Here is a 15,485-nt window from a genome sequence, read left to right as displayed (position 1 = left end):
TTCCCAGGGCACCTGCCAGGCTATTGAGGGCGTGCCGAAGTCAGGGCGGAACGGAAGGATTGCATGTCCGGGTTCTATGAAGGTGTCCCGGGGAAGTAGAGCACAGAGCTGCTGAAAGAGCGGCAAATAAGTCGGACTTCGGGGACTCCCTTGCTGGCTTTGTCTGAAGAAAAGACAGCGGGGGAAAGCTGGGACAAAGCAGTCCGGGGTCCGTCGCTGGTAAGCCGCGATGTCCTGCCTTGAATGCAGTCCACAGAGACATCGGATCTTTCCATTCGAAGTACAGGAATTGCAGATTTTCCTCCTCCTCCTCCTCCTCCTCCTCCTCCTAAGCGTAGGAAGAGGGATGGGAGAGGCTGTGTCGAGATCAGCCTTTGCTTTCACTTTGCCTGCCGACTCTTCGCCGGTCTCCTATATGTACCATAGATGACTATGATGATTATTATTATTTTCGTTTCTGGTTTCTCTGTCCTTGAAATTTCGAGAGATAGGCAGATGTCCGGCAGCTGCCGTTTTTTCTCTACAAAGGAGCTGGCATAGCATCCGCTTCACCTGTTGAACTATTGCCTATTACACCGTCCTAGTACTTTGGCGTATGTATAGAAAGGGATAATTCAACAGAGGAAACAAAACCCGTGCTATCATTTGTATCGCGAGGCTCAAAGCACAGTTATGAGTAAATAAGCGGGGGAGGATTTCACTCCCTGGGATCCTTGTTGTTTTCATTAACTGCTTATTTAAGCGTTCCTGCACAAATTAACTTCATGGGTAATGTGGAGGAATCGCAAGGGGAGTGGTTTGCAAATCAAATCAAATCTTTATTACAGTCACAGGCCATCATAGAGTGGTTTGCAGTCGCCTCATTTGGGATGAGTGCTGAAGTACAACTGACTGCAGCAGGATTGTTCAGGTACCCCCAGGGAGGTATAGCAAATAGTTATTTATCCCAGCAGTACTTGTGTCAGAGAGCCTGTAAGTTATATCCTGTTGTCCTTGGACTTACTTGAAATATCACTGTATTAATCAATCTGTAGGTGAAAGAGGCCGAAATAAGTATTTTGGATTCTTGCATTATTAATAATCAATAGTGAACTGCCAGGTTCTTCTCTCCTTTGTGGAAAACTGAAAAACGTTTGTAGTGGAAAGCTCTTCACGTTTTCAGATGCTTCATAGACACTTGATTACTTTATTGCAATATTTTCCAAGGGGGGGAAAATGCCTGAATGGACAAAAAGCAGCTACTTCTGCTAGTCCAGGCAATTTCCAACATGAAAAGCTAACTTCATCCCAGTATCACAAACATTTTTTGAAACTGTCTCCTACTGTGCCATATACTTTAAGAAAAAACATGTCTAAATTCTCACTTGCATTTGAAATTAGTTCTCAGGATATTGCCTAGAATGAGGGGCTAATGCTTCCCTGAAACGTATTTGAACTGAATGTGACATTTAAAAATATTTCTTAAGGATTTGCTTAATAAACCATGTTTGCCTGCACTAAACAAAATAATCAACCAGATGATCTGCAATGGACAGGAACACTTTGTCTTGTTTATATTTATCAGGCTTGTAACAAACTTGGTACCAGTTTTGTGGTTCAAGTATCAGCTGAAAAAGTTTTTGTAATAAATATATTATCAGGATCAGGGCTAGACATGGGACAGGAAGACAAAACGGGGAGTGGGGTGCTCTTTAGCCCATTTTTGTCCCAATAAACCATGGTCTGTTGCTCCAAGGTTACTGTGTCTCAACCAGGTCAATCTGTCTTTAATCAGAAGAGTTTGTTTAGTTGTTGCTGTTGTTGGAAATTTTCTTCCTGTATTTTTTTGCTCAGGTTTTAGAAGACAACTCATGTGAAGAGCTCCTGTAGCTAATGATTCTTTCAAATTTGAGGAATGGCTTAAATCCAGCTACTTGGAAATTAGTATTTGAACATCTAACCATTCAAGTAGAGATGAAAACTTATGACAAATGGAAATGTGTACCTGAAAGAAATTGCATAAAATAAGAATCAGCTTGAATGCAAAATGGGAATGTTCTGTTCAATTATTAGTTTTGAAAATCTCTATGAACTGAAAAGACTGTGCCACTGGGGACCTATCATAGCGCTTAGTGTAATAGCAATATGTTCTGCCATGGCTATCATCGATGCAGTCTTGTGGTATTGGCCTTTGGATACAACAGGAGGAAGTATTAATTTCATCATGCTCATCAATTGGACTATTATGATCCTTTATAACTACTTCAATGCTATGTTCGTTGGCCCTGGATATGTTCCTTTTGGATGGAAACCAGTAAGCAAATAACAATATGGTATATTTCCCCCTCCCCTCCTCAAAATCTCATTCCATATCTTCCTGATTCTATGTTAGACAAGGGATTGTGGAACCTAATTTTTGGATCTGCAGGATGAAGCCAAAATGGGAGCCAGCGGAAAATTAATCCATACATTTTGGTGGTGTTTTGCCAATTGTCAAGGCAGTGATCAGATGCCCAGGCAATTGGTCCTTTTAGTTCTCTTAGGTCCAGAGACAATGAACACACCAGTAGGTAAGGAGATTTTAAGCTTTATTGTTAACTCTAGCAGACAGATTTAAACAGGAATATAAGAATTAGCAAATAGAATTAAACATAAATACATAAGCATAGTATAAAAGCATAACATACCAAGCAAAATGATAAAACTCTTCCCCTACTGTTGGTGACAGTGGAGAGACCCCCAGGTGTCTTAGATAATACAGCGCCTAGTCCCAAGGCCTGTGTCCATGCTCCAAACTCCAGGGGGAATGTCAGGGCTTTTTATCAATGTCTGGCACTGCAATCCCATGACTCTGTTTTGGAGTCAGGGGCTGTGAGAGTGACCTTGACCAGATATTATACCTGCTCATCCAAGGATTCCAGAGCCTGGGAACTGTGTAGATAAGCTAGTGCTTAACCTAAACAATCCTGAGGGTTTTCGTCCCCCACACCCACTTCTAAGTAAAAGTGAAAAACAAGCAGCTGAACATTATTATGACTCAGAGTGAGCTTACTTAGCATGTGCAGGAGAAATCAAACTATGTCACCTAAACTCCTCAAAATAACAATGGCCTTGCTCATTGCCACTACAGGTAGATACTAGTTGAATATAAAATTGCCATTACATATCTAAAGCTAAATTTAGAAGTCATTTATAAAGAGCTGCTTACCAGGTACATCTCTTCACTGGATAGCACTAGCAACAGCTGCCAAATAGAGTTCTATATCCTAGGAAGATTTTCTTTAAAACAATCATGGTTTCTTTCTGAAAAAAAAAAGTTCAAGTGAGTAAGGCAACTTGCAGGTAAGATTCATTGAACAAAGTGGTACATATATGTACGATTATACTGTATCAGTGCCTACTACCCTTTATTTAAAATAAACAAGAAGTTTCAGGAAATAACATAAATAACAGCATTCCTGCTGCAGGAAGAAGCCTAATGCACAAGATAAATTCAGTGTTATTATCTCAAGAGAGCCAGTATATATTATTTTGTTTTTAGGAAAACTCTCAGGACTGCATGTACCTTCAATACTGCAAATTATGCCAGTCTTACAAGGCACCACGTTCACATCACTGCCGAAAATGTAACAGGTAACTATTGCTGATAAATATTAGCATGGGGTACAATTAATACCCCATGATAATCATATAATGGACTATCTGGATCCCTTCCAGTCAGGTTTCAGGCCCAGTTATGGAACAGAAACGGCATTGGTCGCACTTATGGATGATTTCTGCGGGAGCGGGATGGTGGAAGTGCAGCCATCCTTGCTCTCCTTGATCTCTTGGCAGCTTTCAATACCGTCGACCACGGTATCCTGTTGGGACGACTCAGGGAATTGGGGGTGGGTGGCACGGTCTTGTGCTGGTTCACCTCCTTTCTTCAGGGTCAATCCCAATCGGTGGTGATAGGGAGTGAGAGGTCCCATCCTCGGCCCTTCCGTTGTGGGGTGCCACAGGGTTTGGTTCTTCCCCGCTCCTTTTCAACATCTACATGAAACCGCTGGGTGAGATCATCCAGCATCATGGGATGAGGTATCATCAGTACGCTGATGATACGCAATTATACATCTCCATCCCAGGTGAAGTAAGTGATGTCGTGACTGCCCTTTCTCAGTGCCTGGAGGCTGTAAGGGTCTGGATGGGGAACAACAGGCTTCAGCTGAACCCTGGCAAGACGGAGTGGCTGTGGGTTAATGGCTCCTCTGTATCCGGGACGTTGTCATCGTTGGTGCTGGCTGGGGTAGCGCTGCCCCAGACAGACCCAATGTGTAATCTGGGGGTCCGCCTAGACTCACGGCTCCTGCTTGAAGAGCAGGTGGCAGCCATGGCAAGGAAGGCCTTTGCACAACTTAGGGTTGTGCATCAGTTACGCCCTTTCCTGGATCGGGATGCCCTTCGAACAGTCACTCATGCCCTTGTTATCTCCCAGATAGACTACTGCAATGCACTCTACATGGAGCTACCCTTGAAGAGTATCCGGAAGCTACAGCTGGTCCAGAATGCAGCCGCGCGGGCTATTTTTGGAGCCCCAAGAAGGGCCCATGTAACACCGTTGCTCTGCGAGCTGCATTGGGTACCAGTTTGCTTCCAGGTCCAATTCAAGGTGTTGGTTATTACCTTTAAAGCCCTACGTGGCATGGGACCAGGTTACGTAAGGGACTGCCTCTCCCCTATGACTTCAACCCATCCCACCTGATCACACAGAGAGGGCATGCTTTGGACCCCCTCAGTACTAAACTTTGATTAGCAGGGTCCAGAAGGCGGACCTTCTCTGTGGTAGCCCCCGCTCTTTGGAACATTCTGCCCCCGGAGGTGCGATTGGCCCCCTCACTCCGGGCCTTCCAAAGGGCTTTGAAGACCTGGTTCTGTCACTTGGCCTGGGGTGGGGAGGGAATATTTCAAGCAGGGGGATGGCTAGCTAGTCCTCAGCCCGATTTTCCATCTTCTTGGATTTTCCTTTTTTAGTACTGTTTTTAAATGTTAGATGTATTATGTATTTTATATATATTTATGGTTTTAATGTGTTTTGTAAGTTGCCCAGAGTCCCCCATTGGGGGGAGATGGGCGGGGCAGAAATGTAATTAAATAAATAACAATAGTCCCCTTAAATCATTGCACGTATTTTACGGAACTTAAAAATAGAAGCCCATGTCCCATTTCTCATGTTACATTTATGTATAAATATAAGCTTTCTTGCAAGTATTGATATTGTCTGAAATTAAGGCTTATTTTGGGCTTCAAGAAACATTTGATGAATGAGAATAGGAAGGACTGATGGTCATTGTGCTTCTATTCAACTTGGATTGCTTCTTAGGTGTGTGATGAAGATGGACCACCACTGTCCTTGGATTAATAACTGCTGTGGATTTCAGAATCATGCCTCCTTTACTCTCTTTCTTCTGCTAGCCCCTCTGGGCTGTATCCATGCTGCTTTCATTTTTGTCATGACCATGTATACTCAGCTTTATAACAGGGTAAGAAAACACTGTTTTGCTTCTCTTAAACATATGCAGAATTGAATGAATTCACCTTTGGAAGAACAACCTTCATAATTCTACCCTATCTTACACTTAACATCAAATAACATTGTTGTATGTCTTGATACTGACAGCCTGGAACTCTTTTGAAGGTTGTGGCTTTTGCTTTATGTCCTTCATTCTTTCCTCACCTGACCCAGAAGTTAGTCATCTCTTCACATATACAGCATATTTCATGAGGCTAATCTAAAGCAGAGTATGCCTTAAAGGGTAGGCAAAGTACTTTTCTTTAGAAATTGCACTCTGAACTACCTTTCATATCTGCCCTTCCATCGTTGATAATGGATTGTGGATAATGTCATTCAACTAAGTTGATTAGTCCATTTTAAAACACCCTATAAAATTAGGAACCATTAAAAATATAATATATTAAAGAAACTTAGAACTTGTGTTGAATTCACTTCTCTCTTTCAGAATACTTAGCTTTAAATCCAAAATTACCTATGAGTCTGGTATAATATGTCTGTCACCCATTCATGTCTAACAAATCATGTTTCCAATAAATCAAATATGTCTTTCAGGTAAGATACAACTTTTGGCTTAGGCATGTCTTGTGGAAACAACTTAGGTTGAAGATTGAACTTGTGCCAATATACGGTTATGTCTAGAGAGTTCCTGTGAGGAGCTGGCCACTTACCAAATTCCTTCTCTTTTTTTGTTTCCTTTCAATAGGTTTCCTTTGGCTGGAGTTCTGTGAAAATTGATATGAGTGCAGCCAGGAGGGATCCCCATCCAATAATTCCTTTTGGGTTGTCTGCATTTGCTGCATCTTTATTTGCCTTGGGACTGGCATTAGGGACTACTCTAGCTGTTGGAATGTTGTTTGTTATCCAGGTGAGCCAGATACAGAGCTGTGAGATTTTCTGGTGCTCAAAGGATGGGGACAGTTCTCAGTGCCTTATAGCATCTTATTGTTTTCTCTTATTTCTGAGCTCTTTTTCTGAATTTCTGGCATATATACAATGTATTTCATAATCTTGACCACGCAGAATTATGATTAGGGAGACCTGCAGGGGGCAGAGATGGAGTCTTTCTACTGATGATCAGTTGTGCAATAGAGGAAGCACATGCTTTCTTTACACAAGAGGGAGATAACTGTGTATAGAGTTAAACTTAGAACTATTTTATCTCTTAAATAGCTTTTTTCCCCTTTCAAATGCTCATCAATAACAAAGTCTTTATGTATGTAAGTGTGTGTGTGTGTGTGTGTGTGTGTGTGTATTTGTTGGTGTGTGTGAGAGAGAGAGAGAAGTAGAGAGGGGTTAAGATGTAGAAATCAGCTAAGATCCTGTTGGAATTTCAAAGAAGTCAAAACAAATTTGTAGCAGGATTCATTTTTTTTCTTTTTGAGTCACTCAAAGTGCATGTGTATGTGTACAAAATTACAAATGTTCACGTAAGTTTGATCGTTCCTTATTTGATCTGTGCTTTGAGTCAGTTCAGTGATTTGAAGTTTTGATTTGAAAGGATAATTTAATGGAACTGCTTCACATGGCCCTAATGTAGATGTGTTATATGTATGACTATGCTGTCCTATCAGCTAAGACTTTCCTGCCATTCTGTACTTCTTGGAATAGGTAACTGGCCACTGCTTCTTGAATATATTCATACTCATATCCTTTTTTTTTAAAGCTATCCTCACCCACTTCCACTTTTTTTAACTGCAAGTTTTTGCACGCTACACAAGACTTCAGTACAACTCTTGACCTCAAGTGGTCTCCCACTTCCGATATAAAAAACACTGCTCTCATGGGCATGGGCCGTGCTTAATTGGCTGCCATGGTTTTTGCTCCATTGTAACCTTTCAGCAACAAAAGCCATGTAGATTGGACTCCATGCATTCATAATAGAACTGGATTCCCTCTTCCTTTCTTTATATATTTATTCCTCATTTTTAAAGTGAAAATATCAGTAAAGGGAAGGGCACAGTGTTAAGAAAAAGGGGGACATTTAGGAAGGTAGTAAAATGACAATGATTCTTTTCTTCCCCCTATTTAATTACATTTTTATAAATTAGTACATTGTATTTGTTACAGTATTAATTGAAGATTATTGACACTCTGTTGTTTAGATGACTTAGATTATTGGAAATAGAGAAAAGAGAAAGAAGTATTCTATCAATATTAATTACAATTTAGGGTGTCAATATTACAAGCATAAGATTATTTGACTTTTTCATCCAGAATTAAGTATAACATTAGAGAAGAAAAACCCTCTGCAGATTGCATCAAAGTATTTGTTGGACAATAAAGGTTTCGGTCTTGAGCTATTACTTAGTATTAAGGTCTACATTGTATTGTTACTTAATATACTCTCTCTCTCTCTCTCTCTGTATATGTACATATGTATGTATATGTTTGTGTATGTATGTTAAAAGGAAAAAATAGATAGGCAAAGCAAATTTAACAAGAATTAAAATACCAAGAAAGAAGAAAAGAAAAACTATTGAGTTTCTAACTTTCCCCTTTTTTTACATCTGCTAATTACAATATTTGTAGATATTTAGGCCCCCTTAGAAGCCAGACTGTAAGTGATTATATTTGCCATGCTATGTATTATATTGTGTGTATGGGAATCATTCTTGCTTAAACTTGATTAAATTTGATCTATTCTGTATATATAGTGTTAGTTTTGCCATTGCTGCATATTCTCCAAGTTTAAGTTCTCAGTCAAATATTGTATCTTTCTTCCAGTGTTGGGCAAAATTTATTTTCACTGCTATAAGGATATATTTCATTGAATTATTTTTCTTGTTGATTTTTTATGAGATTATACCTGGTAAGAAAAGTTGTGGTTTCGTTTAAAATTATTCTTTATCATCCCCTTAAGATAGAACAGATGTTGAGATTTATTGTTCTGAACCTGGTATTCTGGAGAAACAAAAACTTATACCGCCAAGAGTTTTTAGTAGTAGCTTCTTCTCATTTGAGCAGCACAATGGAAGACAGTCATGCTATGGGTGATTTATGTCTGAAAGCAGTAGTATGGGAGGGAAGGATTTTGCTGGTGTAACACAAGAAAGGAAGGAAGTGATGGTCTCCTTTAGATTCAGATGTAACAGAAGAGTTCAGATGCACAATAATGAATAATAAGACAGGTAAATGAAGTCCTGAGATTGCTTACAATTTAACCAAAGACATGGGGTGATAGAGTAACAGGGGGATGTGTGTATGTTACAAATTCCATATCCTTCCCTGGGATTTTCACTCTCAAAAATTAAAAATAGACACTAGTGTCACCTGTGGAAATGTAGGTTCTTGCATTTATGCGTATTTGCCATTCTTCCACCTTGCCATTTAAGAAATCAAGACTGGAAGTTGGTGGTTCATCTAGTTCAGGAATAAAAAATAAATGGGGCACTGAATGAATGGAGTGGATATAACAGAACTCCACAGAGTGTACTGAGCCCAGAAAATAACATTTGCTTGTTTATTATTTGCAGAGACTTTTACGGTATATTGCTTGAGTTATTCGGATTATAAACAGTACTTTTAAGGTCTCCTATTCTCCAATTTTTCAATACAGTGCTCTGAATAACATTTTGGTGGAATTAGTTTCTGTTTCCTCACTTGATGCATTTGTAGTCATGAGTTAATGTTTGTAATTTTTTTAGATGAAAGTCATCTTAAGGAATAAAACTTCAATAGAATCATGGATTGAAGAAAAGGTAAAAAGTCATTATTCTAATGCAGTATTCAAATCTATATTATGCCACAGAGGTAGTAGTCTGTGGTAGATGTTGCTAAACAGCAAAGTGTTGTATGCTGTTTCCTGTTTATGCGATTTAACCACAGCCAGGACCTTATGCAGCCTTTTCATACATTTTCTAAGATCCTCAAACAGGAGAAGAATCTAGCAGATGTGATCTCCATTGCCTTTTAAATGTTGGGTTTACCTGTAGGCCAAATTGAACAATTCTTTAAATTATTCACTTCTCTTGGCTCATAATAAATCTGTTCTTTTGTATTTTTCAAATTCATAATTTTATGTTTGGCAATTGCAGCATTTAATTCAAGCTTCATTTAAGCTTCTATGTCTTAAGAAACTACTCACTAGAGAGAGAGGCTTGATGGAAGAGATTTTTGCCAATTAAACAGCCCCCTGATATTTAGATGTGAAAATCACATTATTTTTTTATTAGAACAGTGTGTTTTTCTCTGTTTATATCTTTCCACATGAAACATATTCTCTAAAGTCACAGTTAAAACAACCACTATATAATTTTCTTCATTGAATTAATCCAGCCATTGTTACATGACAATCATCATTTATAGCAGCATATTTTGCAAATCCAGCCAATTGTAGTTTATTCGGTAGGACATGGTTAAGCAAACAATGGTTTTGCATAAAAGTAGTTTCTGGCTACTTTTACTGGTGAGGTCTCTCCACTCAAGTGCACATGTAGAAAGTCAGAAAGACAACTGTCTCCTCATACCCTCTAATGAAGAATGTAACAACCACTGATGTCAGTGTTGTCCAAACTTGGCCACTTTAAGATGAGTGGACTTCAACTCCCAGAATTCCCCAGCCAACCATGCTGGCTGGGGAATTCTGGGAGTTGAAGTCCACTCATCTTAAAGTGGCCAAGTTTGGACAACACTGACTGATGTGAACTGAACTTCTCCCACATCCATTCAGAGACTAATGTGAGAAATAATTCCAGAAATAGATTTTTATATGTGATGTCTTTGCATCACTAGAGGTCAGTATATAATAAAGAATTAAAGACTTTAAGGAGTTGTGAGGAGCCAGCACAGTGCATTCAAGATATATAGTGAAATATTGTTAAATCAAAAACACTTTGATTTAGTGAAAAGGGAGGTATTTTCATATTTAAATGCAACTATTTTTATTTAATATTTATGAAATAGAACTATCTCTTTTTATTGCTCAATATAAATTGAACCAATAATAGTTTGGCCTAATTCAAATCTGAAGAATGTATGGTTTTCAAAGTTTTCACTGTATTTAAATAAGTTAAAAATACGTCATCTCACATCACATTTGCCAAAACATCTTGGTTCCGATTATATAAAGGTGTTTCGCTCTCTATGCCCTTCTCTGTCTCTATGCACAGCTACCGCTCTACCTGTAAAAAATAAATATCAAATAGCATAGCAATTTGCAGTGAGGAAAAAGATCCTTCTTTCTCCATTCCCTTTGACTTGCATGTGGCTGTGGGTCCTGGGATTTCTCTTTTACCCTAGTTGAACATTTCTGTTTCTTCATTTAAAAAAATCACAAGTTTGATTACTGGGTAACATACCTCTCTCCATGTTAGAAACCCAATATATTCATGTGATTGAGAGTTTTCTTCTTGCCAATTGTATGTGCATATTTCCCTTGCAGGCCAAAGACCGCATTCAGTATTATCAAACAAGAGAAATCTTTATATTTCCTTATGACCTGGGAAGCAAATGGGATAACTTCAACCAAGTCTTTACATGGTCTGGAAGCCCTGAGGGAGATGGCTTGGAATGGCCTGTAAGAGAAGACTGCCATCAATACAGTTTAACGGTATGCTATGTTCCCTTGTTTTTGCTTTCACATGCCTACAATTAAGTATGAAGTAAACGCATCGAGCAATTGGCTGCACTAAAACGCACTTGATCTCTTTCAGATTGAGCAGTTAAAACAGAAAGCTGACAAGAGAGTGAGAAGCGTAAGTACATCCGTTCTGCCAGCAATCAACCACATTGCTTTGAATATGGCCTGATCTTAATTAAGTATATTATACTATATATATTAGTATATATAATGGCATTATTGTATTAATATATATTATATAATTAACAGATATTGTATTAATATACATTATATAATATATATTATATAATGTATTATTATAATATTCCCATTATGGTACAAAGTATTGTTATTCCACTGTATGGGCTATGATTTGTTTATCATAAGTCACGTGCAATGTTATAAATGTCTTTGGACAGGTGGAAAGAAGTAGAAGCAGGATGGATGGATTGAATAAAAAGAGAAGGAAAGGGGAAATTCTAAATAGTTGCCTATGAGCTATTGCTCTGGGTTGAAAATTTTAATCGATCCTGTTTTAGTTAGATCGTTAACTTACCAGTTATGGAATGAATTGAAAGTGCTGAAATAATACTGTAAACGTTCCTGGGGCAAATCTCCTGGAGACTTAAAAACCCAGTAATTTTGCCAATTTCTTGGCAAAAAGTATAATTTTTCTCCTTTTACCAAACTAGCTTGAACCCATTAAATTAGAATTAGTATCAAAATATTAGATCAGTAGTTCATTTCTACACTGACACGTCAAGGCTTCTCTGGTAAAACAGCTGCTTTCTAATCTGTCAAAGTTGTCAAGCAGGTAGCACAAGCTGTTCCACTACAGAGCTTTATGTCTCTATAAACTCTGGATGCTTATAGTTTTCCATCCTAATAATATACCCAATAATATTTTTTATGCCTTTGAGTCAATCTTGTCTCTTTCTTGGGAAGATTTCAGAAGTGTTTTGCCACTGCCTCCTTCCTAGGGCTGAGAGAGGGTGATTGGACCAAGGCCACCCAGCTGGCTTTGTGCTTAAAGCAGGGCTAGAACTCACAGTCTCCCAGTTTCTAGCTTGATGCCTTAACCACTACACCAAACTGAATCTCTACAAGTTCATATTTTACATTTGAACAAATAGTTGTGGACAGATAGCATGAGATAAGATTATAATCTTCCATATATCTTTTATTTGTGAAACACTGAATTCATATACATAATTTTAAAAATAAAATTATGTTCACCCACTCCCAAAATAATATCTTGTTACATATTTGTTATCATTCCTGCACCAACATTCTTTTTCACAGCTCTGTTGTTTTACAAATACGTGATGTCTAAGACACATAATGGCTCTTTAAACATCCCAAATTCCTCTATTTCAACCCCCACTTCACATTTGACTGTTCAAAATTCTTCCAAAACAGCTCATATCTCTTCATGTGTTTCCTTCATTATGCAAACACTTTATTTCTGCAATTTGTATGACACTCAATTCCATAAAGACTTTGAATGGCTTATAATAATACAAAAGTTAAATAGAGAAACTGAAAAGAACGTCCCAAACTCATGATAGTTTCCTGAAGAACAGCAACAATGGCTTACAATTGTTGCAAGGAGACAACAGGTAAGAGCATCATTCACATAAGAATTCATAGCAAAACTATTTCCCAACAGCAATTCCTGGTTCTTCCTTTATAACTGTTTCCTTAGAGCTGTTTCCTTGAGCTGAATATGCTTCAATTTGAACAAGGGAAAGTCCCTACTTTCAGGAGCCCCTTTCTATGAACTGCAGGATCTGTATCATATCTAATGCCAACTTCATGCTGTATAAGATTGGCCCTTCAAAGAGAGCACAGGGAAGTGGAAGTGGAAAGAAAAGGCCGATAATTGACTTTTTTCTGTCAGAAAATCTACAGTAAATATCAGAATGTATAATTGGAGGGTAGGAACAATTAGAGAAAGTTTTGGCCTCTGAAAAGGTTGAAGATTATTTATGTAATTTTATATAATTTCAGCTACACATATAAATATAAATAAATGTGAAGGATTGAAGTATAATTTGCAGTGAATTTAGATTACAGGTTGGCATCCCAAATATAGTTGTCACTTTATCACCTGTGATGACTCTAGATAGCGTGTATGTGTGTGTGCAAGCACCTACTGGTTTATTTCAAATGGCTGAAATGTCACATGAAATGCTAAATCTCACAAGATTTCAGCCACTTAAAAGTACTTTAATGTATTGGTGCCCATGCAGTCAACACAAATTGTGTGGCACGCAGTTGTCAACCCCTAGTGTAGATGATATTTTGTTTCATAGTTAGTTTAGAGTGGGATTGCCTTGGCCTAACAAATATTTCTGCCAGTACACACTAAAGGCCCTTTCATCCTGGTATCCTGTTCTTTATAATGGCCAGCTCAGTGGTAATAGAAAGTCCAGGAGCATGACATTAAAGCAGCAGTGGTCTCTCCCTTGTGCTCCCCAGGAATTACTCTTCAGAGGAAAGTGCCTCTGAGCTGAATGCATAATAGGATACCTACCAGAAATTTGGTTAATTTTCACAAGCCCTTGACATTAAGTTTATATTGATATTTTGATTCAATGTCACCCGGAGTTAAGATATCTTGCATTCAGATCATATGCTCCCTGTCTTGTTTTTGCCATGGAAGCCAATTTTATAATCAGTGGATTGTAACCAGCAAATTATTTTAGGCAACTTTTTTTTTTTAATTCAAATTCTCCAGGTACAGTACCAAGCAATAGAAGACTATAATGGTGCCTGTTGCCCTATTACAAAAGGCTTGAGGACTTTCTTTACAACTCCATGCACTGAAGAGCCTAGAATTGTCCTTCGCAAGGGGGACCACATTTTAGCCACACGAGGACTGAAGTTAGTATCTCTATATATGATTAATTCAAACTTTTTAAAATGTTTTGAGGGTAAACAAGTGCTGTCTAATTATCTTTTTTTTTTTTTTGTAGGCACTGGATGTATGGTGACAAAATTACTGACATGGCAACTAATGGTAATTTCTTCTTTGTTTCAGAGTTAGAGTATCTTATTTCAGTTTCATAATGCAGTTTAAATTTAATGTCTTAAGTACATTATTTTCAAGGATTCCAAATGCAAAACCTGTTAAAACAGTTTGTATCAAAAATGTAGAAAGACAGTCTGAAATGGTTTAACATGTATACAATGGTTTTGGAGGACAGGAGGTTAAGAAATGCCGATTAGGAAAATCAGTGGTGCAAATCCCTGCTTAAAGATAGAAAGATACTTGTTTTAATCTATTATGCCTTGATACCAAATGGATAATCTGGCCATCTTCCAGCATTTTAGAATTTAGAGTACTGTATTCCAAAAATGAATCTAGAAACTAGAAAATTGAGTTAACTGGTTGGATTAAATAATTAAGAGTGCAGTTCTAGGCACATTTCCTTGGAAGTAAACCCCAATGAAAATCAGTGGGACGTACTTCTCGTTTGACATCTGTAGGTTTGTTCTATTAGGAGCTTCATTTATTTTCAGATTCTTAAACCAAGGATGGCAGATACTGTCATAGAAGAAACATCCTTTATCGTCTCCTATGCAGGACATAATGCTTCTTCTAAATAAACACCTACAGCAATATGGTTAATACAGGCAATGTGAAAACAACTTAGTTTTGCAGATGTTACAGAATTTTTGACAGAGCACATTTTTACAGTGATGGGATAGGGAGGAAAAATCTGCAAATGCTATGTTCTTAATTTCTGCTGTTTTTTCTCACTGTTAGATGGGAAGAGAATCAGAGGCTGGTTCCCAAGAAATTGTGTAGAGAAATGTCTGTATGATTCTGAATCAGATCAGCCATTGGATGGAGAAAAGAAAGCAAGATAACCCTTTTAATAACTGGAAAAGATTACTTTTGACCACTGTCCTTCTACTTGAATATTCTGTATATAAATATATTCTTATGTATTGAACAAAGATATTTTGTGTGCTTGCAGGGATGGGAGCTTCAGTGCCATAAATCTAAGCATCTTTTGCCATTTTTAGAAGGGAGGAAGACATTCCATGGATGCTTTTCATATTAAAGCTTTCACAATCTAGAGCACATTCGACCTGCTTTCTTTTTTGTTTAACGTAGGAGCTACAGTTCTTCTGATATTTAAGTATTGCTCACTTAAAATATTTTCTCAATATTTACATTCCTTAGTATTTACATTCCTCAAGTTGCTTTTCTATTCCCATCATGAAAGCTGAAAGGATTATGTGAACAAGTGCAACTGAGTGGCATAGTTGATGCCTGGGATTTTTTTTTTTTAATTTTAAAATCATGTGATTTCCTTAAAAATAAAAAAAGTAGCAAATGTTATATTTCCTCTATGGTGCATCTTTAGAGATAAATATATTGCTGAA

General features: G+C 37.9%; 1 protein-coding gene across 1 annotated transcript; it reads left to right on the top strand.

Annotated features, from left to right (window-relative positions):
• The first annotated feature begins 14 nt into the window (after positions 1-14).
• On the top strand, positions 15-15,197 carry ZDHHC6 (zDHHC palmitoyltransferase 6). The gene is made up of 11 exons (XM_007441878.4): positions 15-219; positions 1,834-2,293; positions 3,521-3,612; positions 5,339-5,498; positions 6,234-6,395; positions 9,175-9,228; positions 10,911-11,078; positions 11,182-11,223; positions 13,828-13,973; positions 14,066-14,109; positions 14,860-15,197. The coding sequence occupies exons 2-11, from the start codon at positions 2,027-2,029 to the stop codon at positions 14,961-14,963; spliced, it is 1,239 nt and encodes a 412-aa protein (XP_007441940.1). The 5' UTR covers positions 15-219; positions 1,834-2,026; the 3' UTR covers positions 14,964-15,197.
• The last annotated feature ends 288 nt before the right edge of the window (positions 15,198-15,485 follow it).

The sequence above is a fragment of the Python bivittatus genome, unplaced genomic scaffold, assembly GCF_059951505.1.
Source record: "Python bivittatus isolate LINGU-HERP-01145 unplaced genomic scaffold, Pbiv_v1 ctg000980_np1212, whole genome shotgun sequence".
NCBI lineage: Eukaryota > Metazoa > Chordata > Lepidosauria > Squamata > Pythonidae > Python > Python bivittatus.
This window is presented reverse-complemented; position numbering and strand designations above follow the sequence as displayed.

Coding starts and splice junctions, on each gene's coding strand:
- ZDHHC6 (XM_007441878.4), top strand. CDS start 2,027: ATGGGAATGTTCTGTTCAATTATTAGTTTTGAAAATCTCTATGAACTG. Junction 6,396..9,174: donor GAATGTTGTTTGTTATCCAG/GTGAGCCAGATA, acceptor TAATTTTTTTAG/ATGAAAGTCATCTTAAGGAA. Junction 13,974..14,065: donor TTAGCCACACGAGGACTGAA/GTTAGTATCTCT, acceptor TTTTTTTTGTAG/GCACTGGATGTATGGTGACA.